Genomic DNA, 14,955 nt, shown 5'->3' with positions numbered 1-14,955 from the left:
TATTACTTAGCTTCTCTAAAATCATGAACTAGAGGTTCAATATCCTTTGTTTATAGGTAGTATTCACTTATGAGTGAGTAGAAACCTTATTCATAATTTTTTGGGTCTTGGTTACCTCACTCAGGATAGTGTTTTCTAATTCCATCTATTTGCATGCAAAATTCAAGATGTCATTGCTGTTTTTACCACTGAGTAGTATTCTAATGTGTAAATGTGCCACATTTTCTTTATCCATTCTTTAGTTGAGGGGCATCTAGGTTGTTTTCAGGTTCTGGCTATTATAAATAATGTTGCTATGAATAGTTGAACATAGTTTTGTAGTATGATTAAGCATCTTTTGGGTATATTTCCAAGAGTGGACTTGCTGGATCATGAATTATGTTGATTCCGAATTTATTAAGAAACCGCCAAGAGAAACTGCCACACTGATTTCCAAAGTGGTTGCACAAGTTTGCATTCCCACCAGCAATGGATGAGTGTACCCCTTACTCCACATCCTCTCCAGCAAAGGTTATCATTGGTGGTTTTGATTTTAGGCATTCTGACAGGTATACAATGGTATCTCAAAGTTGTTTTTATTTGCATTTCCCTGATCGCTAAGGAGGTTGAGCATGACCTTAAGTGTCTTTTGGCCATTTGAACTTCTTCTCTTGAGAATTCTCTGTTCAGTTCAGTTTCCCATTTTTTAATTGGGTTAATTAGCATGTTAAAGTCTAGTTTCTTGAGTTTTTTTTATATATTTTGGAGATCAGCCTTTTGTCTGTTGTGGGGTTGGTGAAGATCTCCCAATCAGCAGGCTGCCTTTTTATCTTAATGACAGTGTCCTTTGCTTTACAGAAGCTTCTCAGTTTTAGGAGGTCCCATTTATTCAGTGAACCTTTATTGTCAGTGCTACAAGGGTTCTACATAGGAAGTGGTCTCCTGTGCCCATGTGTTGTAGATTACTTCCCATTTTCTCTTCTATCTGGTTCAGTGTGGTCAGATTTATATTGAGGTCTTTATTCCACTTGGACTTGAGTTTTGTGCATGGTGATAGATATGGATCTATTTTCATTCTTCTGCAGGTTGACATCCAGTTATACCAGCACCATTTGTTAAAGATGCTTTCTTTCTTCCATTGTGTACTTTTAGCTCCCTTGTAGAAAATCAGATGTTCATAGGTTTGTGGGTTAATATCCGGGTCTTCTATTCGATTCCATAGATCAACTTCTCTGTTTTTATGCCAATACCAAGCTGTTTTTAATACTGTAGCTCTATAATAGAGTTTGAAGTCAGGGATGGTAATGCCTCCAAAAGTTCCTTTATTGTAAAAGATTGTTTTCGCTATCCTGGTTTTTTTTCATATAAAGTTGATTATTGTTCTCTCAAGGTCTGTGGAGAATTTTGTTGGGATTTTAATGGGGATTGCATAGTCCCTTCAAGTTCACAGACATAGTAGAGTCTGACTCAGCTAGTCTGGATTCTACACTAAATTACATACAAAACCAAACTCTTAAAATTTGAATGATCTCATTAATAGAAAAGTTTAAAAGGAGCTATTTGGGGAAAAAAAAAGAGTGTTTGAGCATCTTTTAAATTAAGTAATTTGGTAAGCTTCTCAGATAAGTCTGATTCTTTGTTATGTAATACTCAGTATACTATTTACTCAATGTTATCTGTTTTTCTATAAATATGATTTGGTCTCTACTCCAGTGAAATTAGGAATAAATTTCAATCAAAAATAAAAAAAAAGAAACCACCACACTGATTTCCAAAGTGGTTGCACAAGTTTGCATTCCCACCAGCAGTGGATGAGTGTTCCCCTTACTCCACATCCTCTCCAGCATAAGCTATCATTGGTGTTTTTTGATTTTAGCCATTCTGACATGTGTAAGATGGTATCTCAGAGTTGTTTTGATTTGCATTTCCCTGATAGCTAAGGAAGTTGAACATTTCCTTAAGTATCTTTTGGCCATTTGAAATTCTTCTGTTGAGAATTTTCTGTTTAACTCAGCTCACCATATTTAATTGGGTTATTTAGAATTTTAATGTCTAATTTCTTGAGTTCTTTATATATTTTGAAGATCAGTCCTTTGTCTGATATGGGGTTGGTGAAGATCTTTTCCCATTCACTAGGCACGCTTTTTGTTTTATTTATTGTGTCCTTTGCTTTACAGAAGCTTCTAGGGTTCAGAAGATCCCATTTATTTATTGTTGCTCTTAGTGTCTGTGCTACTGGGGTTATATTTTGGAAGTGGTCTCATGTGCCCGTGCGTTGAAGACTACTTCCCACTTTCTCTTCTATCAGGTTCAATGTGGTCAGATTTATATTGAGGTCTTTAGTCCATTTGGACTTGAGTTTTGTGCATGGTGATAGATATGGATCTATTTTCATTCTTCTACATGTTGACATCCAGTTATGACCACACCATCAGTTGATGATGCTTTCCTTTTTCCATTGTATAATTTTAGCTTCTTTGTCAAAACTCAGGTGTTCATAAGTGTGTGAATTAATATCCAGGTCTTCAATTCAATTACATTGCTCAACCTCTCTGTTTTTATGCCAATACCAAGCTGTTTTCAATACTGTAGCTCTGTAATAGAGCTTGATGTCAGGGATGGTAATGCCTCCAGAAGTTCTTTTATTGTATAGGATTGTTTTGGCTAACCTAAGTTTTTTGTTTTTCCATATGAAATTGATTATTGTTCTTTCAAGGTCTGTGAAGAATCGTGTTCTGATTTTGATGGGGATTGTATTGAATCTATAAAATGCTTTTGTGTTCCCGATAGAACATCCCCATTGTCTCAGTGTGTGGATGCACCCCTCGCGGTCCTGAGTTCCTTGCTCGTGCTCTTTCTCCTTCTGCTCCTGATTTGGACCTTGAGACTTCAGTCCGGTGCTAATCCAAATGCTGAAATTATCCAGAAAATTTTAACAGATTTATTTATAATTGTTATCAAGTTGAATTGCTGAATGTGTTCACCAAACATTTTAACTTTCATTAACGCTCTACATTGTGCATTTTTATTAAAAATTCATACATAAATGAAAATGGAAAAACTGCCAAAAAATAAATAAATAAATTGCTTTTGGTTGAATTGCCATTTTTACTATGTTGATCCTTTCTATCCAAAAGCATGGAAGATCTTTCCATTTTCTGGTATCTTCTTCAGTTTCTTTCTTCAAAGACTTAAAGTTTTTGTCAAATAGGCCTTTCACTTCCTTGGTTAGTGTTACCCCAAGATATTTTATGCTATTTGTGGCTATTGTAAAAGGTGATGTTTCTCTGATTTCCCTCTCTCTGCTTCTTTATCCCTTGTGTATAGGAGGGCTACTGATTTTCTTTTTGAGTTGATCTTGTATCCTGCCACATCACTGAAGGTATTTATCAGCTGTAGGAGTTCTCTGGTAAAGTTATTGGGATCACTTATCTACACTATCATATCATCAATGACAAAAGTTTGACTTCCTTTCCAATTTGAATCTCCTTGATCTCCTTTTGTTGTCTTATTGCTGTTGCTAAAACTTCAAGAACTGTGTTGAAGCATATGGAGAGATTGGACAGCCTTGTCTTGTTCCTGATTTTAGTGGAATCTCTTTGTGTTTCTCTCCCTTTAATTTGATGTTAGCTGTTGGCTTGCTGTAAATAGCTTTTATTATGTTTAGATATGATCCTTGTATCCCTGATCTCTCCAAGACCTTTATCATGAAGGGGTGTTGGAATTTGTCAAATGATTTTTAAGCATCTAGTGAAATGATCAAATTTTTTGCTTTCAGTTTATTTATATGATGGAGTACATTGATAGATTTTCATATGTTGAACTAGCCCTGCATCTCTGGGATGAAGCCTACTTGATCATAGTGGATGATTTTTTTTAATGGTTCTTGGATTCGGTTTGCCAGTATAAGTGAGATTGGCCTGTAATTCTCTTTCTTGGTTGAGTCTTTGTGTGGTTTTGGTATCAGGGTAACTGTAGCCTCATAAAAAGAGTTTGGCAATGCCACTTCTGTTTCTATTATGTAGAACACTTTGAGGATTTTAGGCATTAGCTATTCTTGAAAGTTCTGGTAGAATTCTTTACTAAAACCATCCGGCCCTGGGTATTTTTTAGTTGAGAGTTTTTTGATGACAACTTCTAATATTTCACAGCTTATTGGTCTATTTAAATTGCTCACCTGGTCTTGATTTAGTTTCAGTATATGGTATTTATCTAAAAAATTGTCCATTCTTTTGCTTTTTCCAATTTTGTGGAGTACAAATTTTTGTAGTAAGACCTAATGAGTCTCTGAATTTCCTGTGTCTGTGGTTATGTCCCCTTTTTCATTTCTGATTTTGTTAATTTGGATGTTCTCTCTCTTCCTTTTAATTAGTTTGGATTAGAGTTTGTCAATCTTGTTGATTTTCTCAAAGAACCAGCTTTTTGTTTCATTGATTCTTTGTATTGTTTCCTTTGCTTCTATTTTATTGATTTCAGCTCTCAAGTTGAGTATTTCCTGCCTTCTACTCCTCCTGGTGAGTCTGTTTCTTTTTGTTCTAGAGCTTTCAGGTGTGCTGTTAAGTCAGTAATGTCTGCTTTCTCCGTTTTCTTTACGTGGGCACTTAGTGCTATGAACTTTCCACTTAGCACTGATTTCATAGTGTTTTACAGGTTTGGGTATGCTGTGCTTCATTTTTGTTAAATTCAAGGAAGACTTTGATTTCTTTCTATTTCTTTCTTGACCCAGGGGTGGTTCAGTAGTTGACTTTTCAATTTCTATGAGTTTGTGACTTTCTGAGGATAGTATTGTTGTTAAATTCTAACTTTAATCCCTGGTGATCCAATAAGACACAGGTGGTTACTCCAATTTTTTTTGTATCTGTGGTGGTTTGCTTTGTTACCAAGTATGTGTTCAATTTTAGAGAAGGTTTTATGAGGTTCTGAGAATATGATATATTCTTTTGTGTTTGGGTGGAATGTTCTATAGCTGCCTGTTAAGTCCATTTGAGTCATGACATCTGTTTATTCTCTTATTTCTCTGTTATGTTTCTGTCTGGTTGACCTGTCCATTGGTGAGAGAGGTTTTCAAATCTCCTACTATTAGTATGTGGGATTTGATGTGAGTTTTGAGTTCTAGTAATGTTTCTTTTACATATGTGGGTGCTCTTATATTAGGGACATACATATTCAGGACTGAGACTTCATCTTGACAAATTGTTCCTGTTATGAGTATGAAGTGTCCTTCTCCATCTCTTCTAATTGATTTTAATTTGAAATCAATTTTGTTAGATATTAGGATAGCCACACCCACTTGTTTCTTTGTTCCATTTGATTGGAAAACCTTTTCCCAACTCTTTACTCTGAGGTAGTTTCTGTCTTTGAGATTGAGGTGTGTTTCTTGTAAATGCAGAAGGCTGGATCCTGATTTCATATCCATTCTCTTAGCCTATGTTATTTTATAGGTGAATTGAGTCCATTGATATTAAGCATTATTAATGACCAGTGGTTTTTAACTCCTGTTATTTTTCGGTAGTAGTGTTTGTGTTTCCTTTCTTTGGGTTATGCTGGTGGGGTGTTATCAGTTGTCTGTGTTTTTCTGGGTTTAGTTAGCTTCCTTGCATTAGAGTTTTTCTTCTAGTACTTTCTGTAAGGCTAGGTTTGTGGATATGTATTGTTTAAATATGTTTTTGTCATAGAATGTTTTGTTTTCCCCATCAATGGTGAATGAAAGCTTTGCTTGTATAGTAGTCTGGGCTTGCTTCCATGGTCTCAGTGACTGCAGCATATCTATCTAGGACCTTCTGGCTTTCAGGGTTTCCATTGTGAAGTCGGGTGTAATTCTGATAGTTTGCCTTTATATGTTACTTGACTGTTTTCCTTTGCAGCTCTTAATATTCTTTCTTTATTTTGTATGTTTTGTGTTTCGATTATTATATGGTGAGGGGATTTTTTTGGATCCTATCTATTTGGTTTTCTGTAAGTTTCTTGTACCTTCATAGGGATATCCTTCTTTAAGTTGGGAAAGTTTTCTTGTATAATTTTGTTGAATATATTTTCTGGGCCTTTGAGTTGGAGTTCTCCTTCTTCTATCCCTATTATTCTTAGTTCTACCCCTTTTATTCTTAGGTTTGTTCTTTTCATGATATCCCAGATTTCCTGAATATTTCGTGTTAAGAATTTGTTGTTTTTAATGTTTTCTTTGATCAATGAGTCTGTTTCCTCTATAGTATCTTCAGCATCTGAGATTCTTTCTTCTATCTCTTGTATTCTGCTGGGTATACTTGTCTCAGTAGTTCCTGCTCACTTACCCAGATTTTCCATATCCAGAATTCCATTGGTCTGTGTTTTCTTTATTACCTCTATTTCAGTCTTCAAGTCTTGAACTGTTTCCATCACCTGTTTGGTTGTTTTTATTGGTTTTCTTGGGTTTCTTTGAGGGATTTATTAATTTCTTCCAATTTTTTTGTTTGTCTTCTCCATTTCTTTAAGCGAGATTTTCATTTCTTTAAGGGAGTTTTTCACTTCCTCTTTAAAGGTCTCCATCATTTTCATAAAATTACATTTAAAGTCATTTTCTTCTACTTCTTCTGGGTTAGGATGATCAAGTCTTCCTGTTGTGTGACCGCTGGGTTCTGGTGTTACCATGTTGCTTTTTAGGTTGTCGGAGGAATTCTTGCATTGGCGCCTACCCATGTCTTCCTTCAAATGAGGCCTGTTCTCTTGGTGCTCTCTCTTAATTCCCCCAGTGTTGTAGCAAGCTCTTGGTCCCCTCAGTATTAGAACAAGCTCTCAGCTCTTAGGCAGGGTGTGGTTAGTAGCTTGTGGGGGTCTAGTGGATGGGTTAGGGTTTTGGTGGAGCCCAGCCACAGGAAACTCCCTGCTGGCTGGCTAGAAAACCTGAGGGAGTTGGGGATGGGCCCCTGGGTTTTGTCCTACTGGGGAGGTTCTATAGAGTTGGGTGTCCTGCTGTGTGGCTGATCACTCATCTCTTAAGTCCCCTCAGTATTGGAGCAAGCTGTTTCAGAGTTCCACCAAGGTTGCAGGAGAATAGGCAGGTTTGGGGCCAGGGTGTATCTAGTAGTTTAGATGGTGGCTGGATGGGTTGGGTGGGCGCTAGCCACAGGAAACTCCCTTCAGGCTGGCTAGAAAAGACAAAGGATTTGGGGAATGGCCCCTTGGTTTTGTCCCACTGGTGAGGTCATAGAGAGTGGGGTATCCAGCCATGTGGCTGTTCACTCACCTCTTAAGTCCCCTCAGTATTGAAGCAACTATATTCTATGATAATATATCTCCAACCAAGTAGGTGCCCCTGAGTCTTCTGATGCTCTTCATTTTTATACAAAACAGATACCTCAGTCTTCCACCTTAAAAGCAAATGTTTTGTAGCTTCTTTTTCTTAAATTAAATCTGTCTTTTTTTTCAGGAATTTTATATCCCTTGGGTATTAGGAAGTACCTAGTTACTATAGTCCAATATGGTAAACTAGGATGGACTAATACTAGAGGCAGTTCAGCTCAATTTATTAAAATGCATACAGTCTTTTGGATTATCTCGTTTTGCTGTTTCCTCTAGAACAGCCCTGATCAATGGAAATATGTAAAAATGAACATGAGATTTATCTTTTTATTTTTAATGTTTATGCGAGTATATATGTGGTATATATGTGTGTGTATACATGCATATGTGCACCTATTCAGGGGTGAATGTCAGTTGTATTTGTTACACTCCATGTTATTTTTCACAATATTTTATTAATTCTTCAAGAATTTCATATGATGTATTTTGAACACATTTAACCCCCACTCCCAACTCCTTCCATAACCAGCCTCTCCACTCTCCCTTACCTTTCCACCTAACTTTTGAGATTTCTTCTTTTTTTCTATTTCAAGTCCAGCTTGTATTGTCTAGCTAGTCTTGGGAGCCGGACCTTCTCTGTGAATGTTCAACCTATTAGGTGTTATTCCATTGAAGGATGCTGGCTTTCCTTCTTCCAGCACCCATTTAATGCCAAAAGCCCATCAGCTAGAGATGGGATTTTGTACCTACCACCTCCCATGTTGGTTTCTTTTTTTCTAACTGGAGCTTATACAGGCCTTTTGCATGTTGTTACAATAGCTTTGAGTTCATATGTGTAACTACCCTGTTGTATTTGGAAAACATTCCTTTATTGTTACCAACTACTTCTGGCTTTTACTATCTTCCCACAACATCTTCCACAAAAATCCCTGACCTTCAGGAGGTGTTTGATATTTATGTCCCACTTAAGGCTGAGTACTCCACATTGTCTTATTCTTTGCATGATAACAAGTTCGAGGTTGTCTTAGTTAGGATATTTATTTCTGTAAAGAGTCACCATGACACCAGCAACTCTTATAAAGAAAAGATACAATTAGGTTGGCTCTCATATTTTTAGAGGTCCAGTCCATTCCATTGTCATCATGATGGGGAGCATGGCAGTGTGTGGGCAGACATGGTGCTGGAGGAATAGAGTTCTACATTGTGCAGGCAACAGAAAGTCAACTGAATGTCACACAGAGGGAAGCTTGAGCAAAAGAGACCTCAAAGCCTGCTCCTACAGTGATCAATATCTCCAACAAGGCCACACCTCCTAATAGTGCCACTCCGTTTGGGGGCCATTTTCTTTCAAACCACCAGAGGTCTCTGTGTTAATCTTCATATACTTCAAGGAGAAAGAAATACTCTGAGCTATGAATACAGCAATAAGTCATTAGGATTCATTTTAATACTTTGTCAATTTAGGAAAATAATAGTATTGAGTTCTCCCCAAGGGCCTATCACTTATCAAACCACAAGCTTTTGGACCCTTTAACAGTGTCAGGTATGGCTTCCATGTCTTAGATCCAAGCAGAAAGTAGTTGGTCACTTCAGTAACCTTTGAGTCATTATTACACCAGTGGGCATATCTTGCCAGATCAGTCATTATTGTAGCTTACAGAGTTCATAGTTGGATAAGATTTTGACTGCTTTTATCCCCTAGCAGTATGCATAGAAAATTATTGCACTATGAAAATTAGCCACTATGGATGAAGCTTCCAGGTCAGTGCCAGCTTGATTATTTCCATGTTCTATTACTCAAATGTATGGTGTCTTCAGCAATTGGGTCTTACCATCAAGTTCTAGAGGGTGAACATTAGCATTGGCAATAGCCTATAATGTTTGGCAATCTATGTGATCTTGTTGACTAAGAACTCCAAAATAAGTAACCCATTCCCAGCACTGGGGTTTTAATTTGTTATCTGTGGAATCTAGTAGCAGCATTGATGCTCCTTGTAGGGTAGGGTAACTCCATTTTAATATTCTCTCTCTCTCTCTCTCTCTCTCTCTCTCTCTCTCTCTCTCTCTCTCTCTCTCCTTTCTCCCTTTTATTTCCCAACCCCCCTCTCTGTATGTGTGTGTGTGTGTGTGTATCTTCTATAATATCTTCCACAGTAAAGTAGGTGTCTTAGTGTTCTATTTCTGTGAAGAGACATCATGACCATGGCAAATCTTAAAAAGGAAAATGTTTAATTGAAGCTTGCTTATACTTTCAGAGGTTTATTTCATTGTCATCTTGGTGTGGGGCATGGCAACATGTAGGCAGACTGGTGCTGGAGAAATAGCTAAGAGTTCTACATCTGGATCCACAGGCAGTAGCAAAGAGTGACACTGGGCCTAGCTTTTGAAATCTCAAAGCCTACCCCCAATGACACACTTCCTCCAAGACCACGCCTACTCCAATATGGCCATACCTCCTAATTCCTCTCAAGCAGTGCCACTCCCTGATGACCAAGCATTCAAATATATATGAGCCTATGGGAACCATTCTTACTTAAACAACAATTTTCTACTCCCTGGCCCCCATAGGCTTGTAGCCATATCATAATGCAGAAAATACATTCAGTCCAGCATTATTTTAAAATGTATTCTTCTCTCATACAATTCAATACAACCTGACTGCAGCCTTCCCTCCATCCTCTCCTTACAGACCCCCACCTTTCCTCTCCCCCAGATCCACTCCTCCTCTGTTTCCCTTCATAAAAGAGCAGGCCCCTCAGGAATATCAACCAAACACAGCATAACAAGATGCAACATGACTAAGCACAAACCTTCATATCAAGGCTGGATGAGGCAATTCAGTAGGAGGAAAACAGTCTCCACATATTTCTGAATATTCAAAACTAACATTTACAACTGAGAAAAAACAAGTAACATCTGTCTTTCTGCCTTATCTAGGTTACTTCACTTAGAATGATTGCTCCTAGCTTCATTCATTTGCTTCAGTATGTCATAATTTCATTTTTATAACAGCTATATAATATTCCATTGTGTGAATTGCCACATTTTCTTTATCCATTTGTCTACTGATAGACAATGACATCTAGGCCCTTTTTTGGCTATTGTGAGTAGAGCAGCAATGAACATGAATGCATAGCAGGCATCTCTATAGTATAAAAGAGTCCTTTGGATATATGCCCAAGAATGGTATAACTGGATCATGTGATAGTTCTTGTAGGTCTATTTCTAGCTTTTGAGGAACATCTACATTGTTCCCATAGTGGTTGCCCCAGTTTCTGTGTCTAAAGATCCAAACTCAGATCTTCATGCTTGTACAACTAATATATTACTCAATGATCCATGTACCTGGCCCATAAAAGTCATTTTGATGTGACATTTTCTTTAACTAAAAATACCCCAAAATAATATCATTTAACCTAAGATCAATCAGGCCTATGACCCCTTCAAAGCCAGATAAGTGAAATCTTTTGGAGGAGAGGGGTCTTTTCTCTTGACACATAGCAGCTGAGGATAGCTTGGAGATGCCAACTCAGCCTCTCTGCCCAAACACAAGTTACAGTCCCTTTTAGAACCCCAAACAGGAAATAATAAACTCTGAATGACATATTATGTTAACTTTCCAATTACTAGATCTGGGCCACTGCTTTAACTTGCAGAGCTTCTGTGTCCCAAAGTATTTCCTATTCTTCTCAATTTTACATCAATTACTAAATACATCTGTGAACTTTTTTCACTGCTCTAGCAAAGTCATGACCAAAATATTGACACAGACTTCCTTAATATGTGCTTAACAAAAGCAAACTAGTAAATCCTTATCACCAAAATTTTATGAGTTAGATGCTAATATGAACAACATTTCAACTAAGAACACCAAAACACAGAAGGGTTATAAAGCATTACAAGTCACCCCACAAAAAATAGTTGAGCCAGGGCTCTTGCATCCTATGTGAACCATTATATTATATAATGTGCACAATAGCCACTTTAGCTTGATAGTCATTTCTCAATGGTTAATGTGGTGATTAAATTAATTACAAATCCCTTTAATTGTATTATTATTGAATCTTTATTAAGATACAGAATACTGCATCTTAAGGGAGTTGATGTCATCTGTTCCACTTTGAACAGATAAGCAAAGTGCGAGTTTAGGGGGATATTTACAAGGAAGGGAGTTCATCTGTTATGCTGGCAAAACATAAAAGGTATAAAACAGTCTGACCCACAGGTACACAAGTAATTGAACTGGCTTGAAAAGCAATGTGCAATACAAGTAATTGACAGCCACCTTAGAGCTATGCAGCTGTCATGTTTGCATTGTTTTTTGCCTGAAAACTGACATAGCATATCGTGGAACTTAACACATTACTCACTTCCCAATAGAGAGACATACCTATTTATAGTCAAACTGAAATAACTGGCTCCATACATAGGTGAAGTTGTTTACTTTTTACATATTAAACTGTTAAAAAATATAACAGTACCAGTTATAACTTAATTAATTTTGGCTACTACAGAAGTATTGGTAAAGCATTATGCCATTCTGGTTCATATGTGCAGCCCCATGGATGTGTTTGAGGAGGAGATGACTCAATGATTTGTATGTGATCTGGTTTGCCAGAAAATAGATAATTCAATAAATATCTTTCCTACTCATTCCTACCATATGTTCCATGGCTTTAAATACTTACATGTTCATATTTCAACATTGCCTGCTTCTCCAAACATACAAGGTAATGTGTAGCATTAGAGTTTTCCTAAGTGGATAATTAATAACAATAAATAATTATTTTAAGAATCTAATATAATAGATTAAAGTAAGTTGTTGTTTTCATTGGTAGGTAGATCTGTTGACTCCAATGATTATTCATGGCATCAAGACGCAGGGTGCTCGTCAGAAATTTTCCAGCCTCTACATCTCTCAGTTTATCATCATGTATAGTCTTGATGGAAAGAAGTGGCTGAGTTATCGAGGGAATTCCACTGGAACTTTAAAGGTATGTAATTACTTCTTCCATGAAAGTGTATAAAAACTTTAAAGAGCTTTTGACAGATGCTACAGCTTATAAGCTCCAAAAATGAATTTTCTTCCTATGGGTTAATATGAATGCTTATGGACATACAAACAAAAAAGTTGAACTTTTAATACTTTCATACATGATAGAAATGCAGACATGTATTATGAGAATGTGATTTTCTTAGAGGGGTCTATACATGAAAGACTTTAGTTTATCAGTCAAAACCATGAATGGAGGTTAAGATCTGTCTTTTACGTGAAAGAATGGGAAAACCTTGGAAATTTATCCTCTAGAGGTAAGCTTGAGAAAATTAAACAAACACACTCAAATCCTTAACATTGTTGGCTATACTTCTGTAATTTTACATCCCTGATTAGCTGTACCAGAAATGTATCCCAATTCTTTCTTTCTATGTTCCTTCCATTTTGTCCATTTTTACTTAAATGACTACTACTTCAATGCAAAGTTCCATTCCCTCATACTCAGTCTATAATATTCTCCATATGCTGAGGATATAGGTGGATATGACACAGAAGCTAAGGAGAAGAGTTACAGAGTTGTAGTGACAAGTGCCAAAATATCACTTGGCATGCAACAAAAACACCCCAGTGGCACTTATTGTATTTATAAGATACATAATGCTGACAAGACCTGGTAAACAGAAAACAGTAATTGCTCTAATGTGTTGTGTTTCACACATAGAGATACACACAAATAAGCCTGCTTTGTTCTTGAAATGGAATTGTATCCCATGTTTAATATGTTTACTATTGGTTTTAAGCAAATACTGTTTATTATGTATAAAATGTTTCCTTCTGACCATGCATATTAGTATACACCTTTAATCCTAGCACTTGGGAGACAGAGACAGTTGAATCTCTATGGATTCAAGGCCAGACTAGTCCACATAGCTAGTTCTAGACAGGGCCAGAGCTACATATTAAGAATTCTTCTCAAAAAAATCTTCAATTTTGCCGGGCGGTGGTGGCGCACGCCTTTAATCCCAGCACTCGGGAGGCAGAGGCAGGCGGATCTCTGGGAGTTCGAGGCCAGCCTGGTCTACAAGAGCTAGTTCCAGGACAGGAACCAAAAAGCTACAGAGAAACCCTGTCTCGAAAAAAAAAAAATCTTCAATTTTTATATTGTTGGTAATTACAATTGAATTTTATCAAATACTTTGCTAGCACTTACATCCCTATCTTTTCATACAAGATGTTTTGAGCATGTGTTTTTCCTCTCCCAACTCTTCTTAGATCCTCTCACCTCCCTCCCTACCAAACTATGCATTCTCTCTTTATCTCTCCTTCTCTTACAAAAAGAAACACAAAAATGAAAGTCAAAACAAAGCCAGGCAGTGGTAGCACACCCCTTTAATCCTAGCACTCAGGAGGCAGGCAGATCTCTGTGAGTTTGAGGCCAACCTAGTCTATATATCAGTTTCAGCACAATCAGGGCTGTTATACAAAGAAATCTTATCTCTAAAAAATCAAAGCAAAGAAAGATCAATAAGATTTTTTAAATGCCAAAATGAAACACACACACTCAAAAAATATAAAGTTCATTTTGTGTTGGACAACTTATCTTGAGTATGGGTTCTGCCCTGAGGATAGTTATTATATTGAGTGACATTCCCATAGGAGAAAACTAACTTTCCATTTGCCAGCAGATATAATTTGCACAGCTTTTTGGTTAGGGGTAGGGCCCTGTATCCTCTTCTCCCTCTCAGTGATGGAACTCCATCTGGCTTGAACTTGTGAAGGTCTTGTGCGTGCTACAAAAACATTTTCTTTGAGCTAATATGTTCATTAGTCCTTTTGTGTCTGTAAGATACTGTTTCCTTGGAGTCATCCATTACCTCTGGCTCTTACAATGTTTCCTCTTCCATGTAGATTCCTGAGCCTTGAAGGAAGGGGTTTGATAAAGATACCCCATTTAGGACTGAGTGCTTCAAAGTCTTTCACTCTCTGCATTGTCCAGTTGTGAATCTCTGTGTTAGTTTCCATCTATTACAAGAAGCTTCTCTGATGAGGCTTGAGCAAGGCACTGATTTGTGGATATAACACTATGTCATTAATAATCATTTGTAGAAGGAAGTTTTTGCTCTGCCTGGTCCCATGCCGCTGGGGTCAGTTTTTCTACTGAAGTAGCCAGTGAGGGGCTGGACCAGCTCTCTGGTGCCCAGGTCACAAGGGCAGTTCTCCTATGGCCCCCAGTGGTAACACAAGCCACAGACATCAACACAGATCCCAGATACAGTAGCGACAAGGACCCAGACATGGCCCTCTGCTGTAGGTTGGGTCAAGACATCACTATGGCCCTGGGTGGCAGTGCAGGCCACTCAGATAATATGACCCTGGAGTCAGTGGGGCTCTCTGACACCAACATGGCCTGAGGTGGCAGCCCAGACCACAGGCATCCACATAGCCTTTGGTGGTAACACCAAGCACAGACATCAACACAGACTCTAGCTGAAGTAGGTCCACAGAATCAGACATGGCCCCCAGTGGCAGCATATAACTGGGACATCACATGGCCCCTTTTAGCAGGGTAAATCACCCATATCAGTCTGGTCCTTACTGCCTGTAGACAAAGATTGCACTTTCATTTCCCGGACACCCAGACCCAAATAATGACACAGAAACTATATTAATTACATCACTCTTTGGCCAATGGCTCAGGCATATTT

General features: G+C 37.7%; 1 protein-coding gene across 7 annotated transcripts in view; it reads left to right on the top strand.

Annotated features, from left to right (window-relative positions):
- F8 (coagulation factor VIII) overlaps nt 1-14,955 on the top strand; it is a 148,210-nt gene that overhangs the window by 99,786 nt on the left and 33,469 nt on the right. For all 7 annotated transcript variants that reach the window (XM_075958588.1, XM_075958589.1, XM_075958592.1 and 4 more), the window contains one exon: nt 12,093-12,248. In XM_075958588.1, the coding sequence (XP_075814703.1) occupies nt 12,093-12,248 (156 nt within the window). The remainder of the gene's footprint in view (nt 1-12,092; nt 12,249-14,955) is intronic.

The sequence above is a fragment of the Microtus pennsylvanicus genome, chromosome X, assembly GCF_037038515.1.
Source record: "Microtus pennsylvanicus isolate mMicPen1 chromosome X, mMicPen1.hap1, whole genome shotgun sequence".
In the NCBI taxonomy this organism is placed as follows: Eukaryota; Metazoa; Chordata; class Mammalia; order Rodentia; family Cricetidae; genus Microtus; species Microtus pennsylvanicus.
Note: the sequence above shows the minus strand (reverse complement) of the source record. Positions and strands in the feature narration are given on the sequence as shown.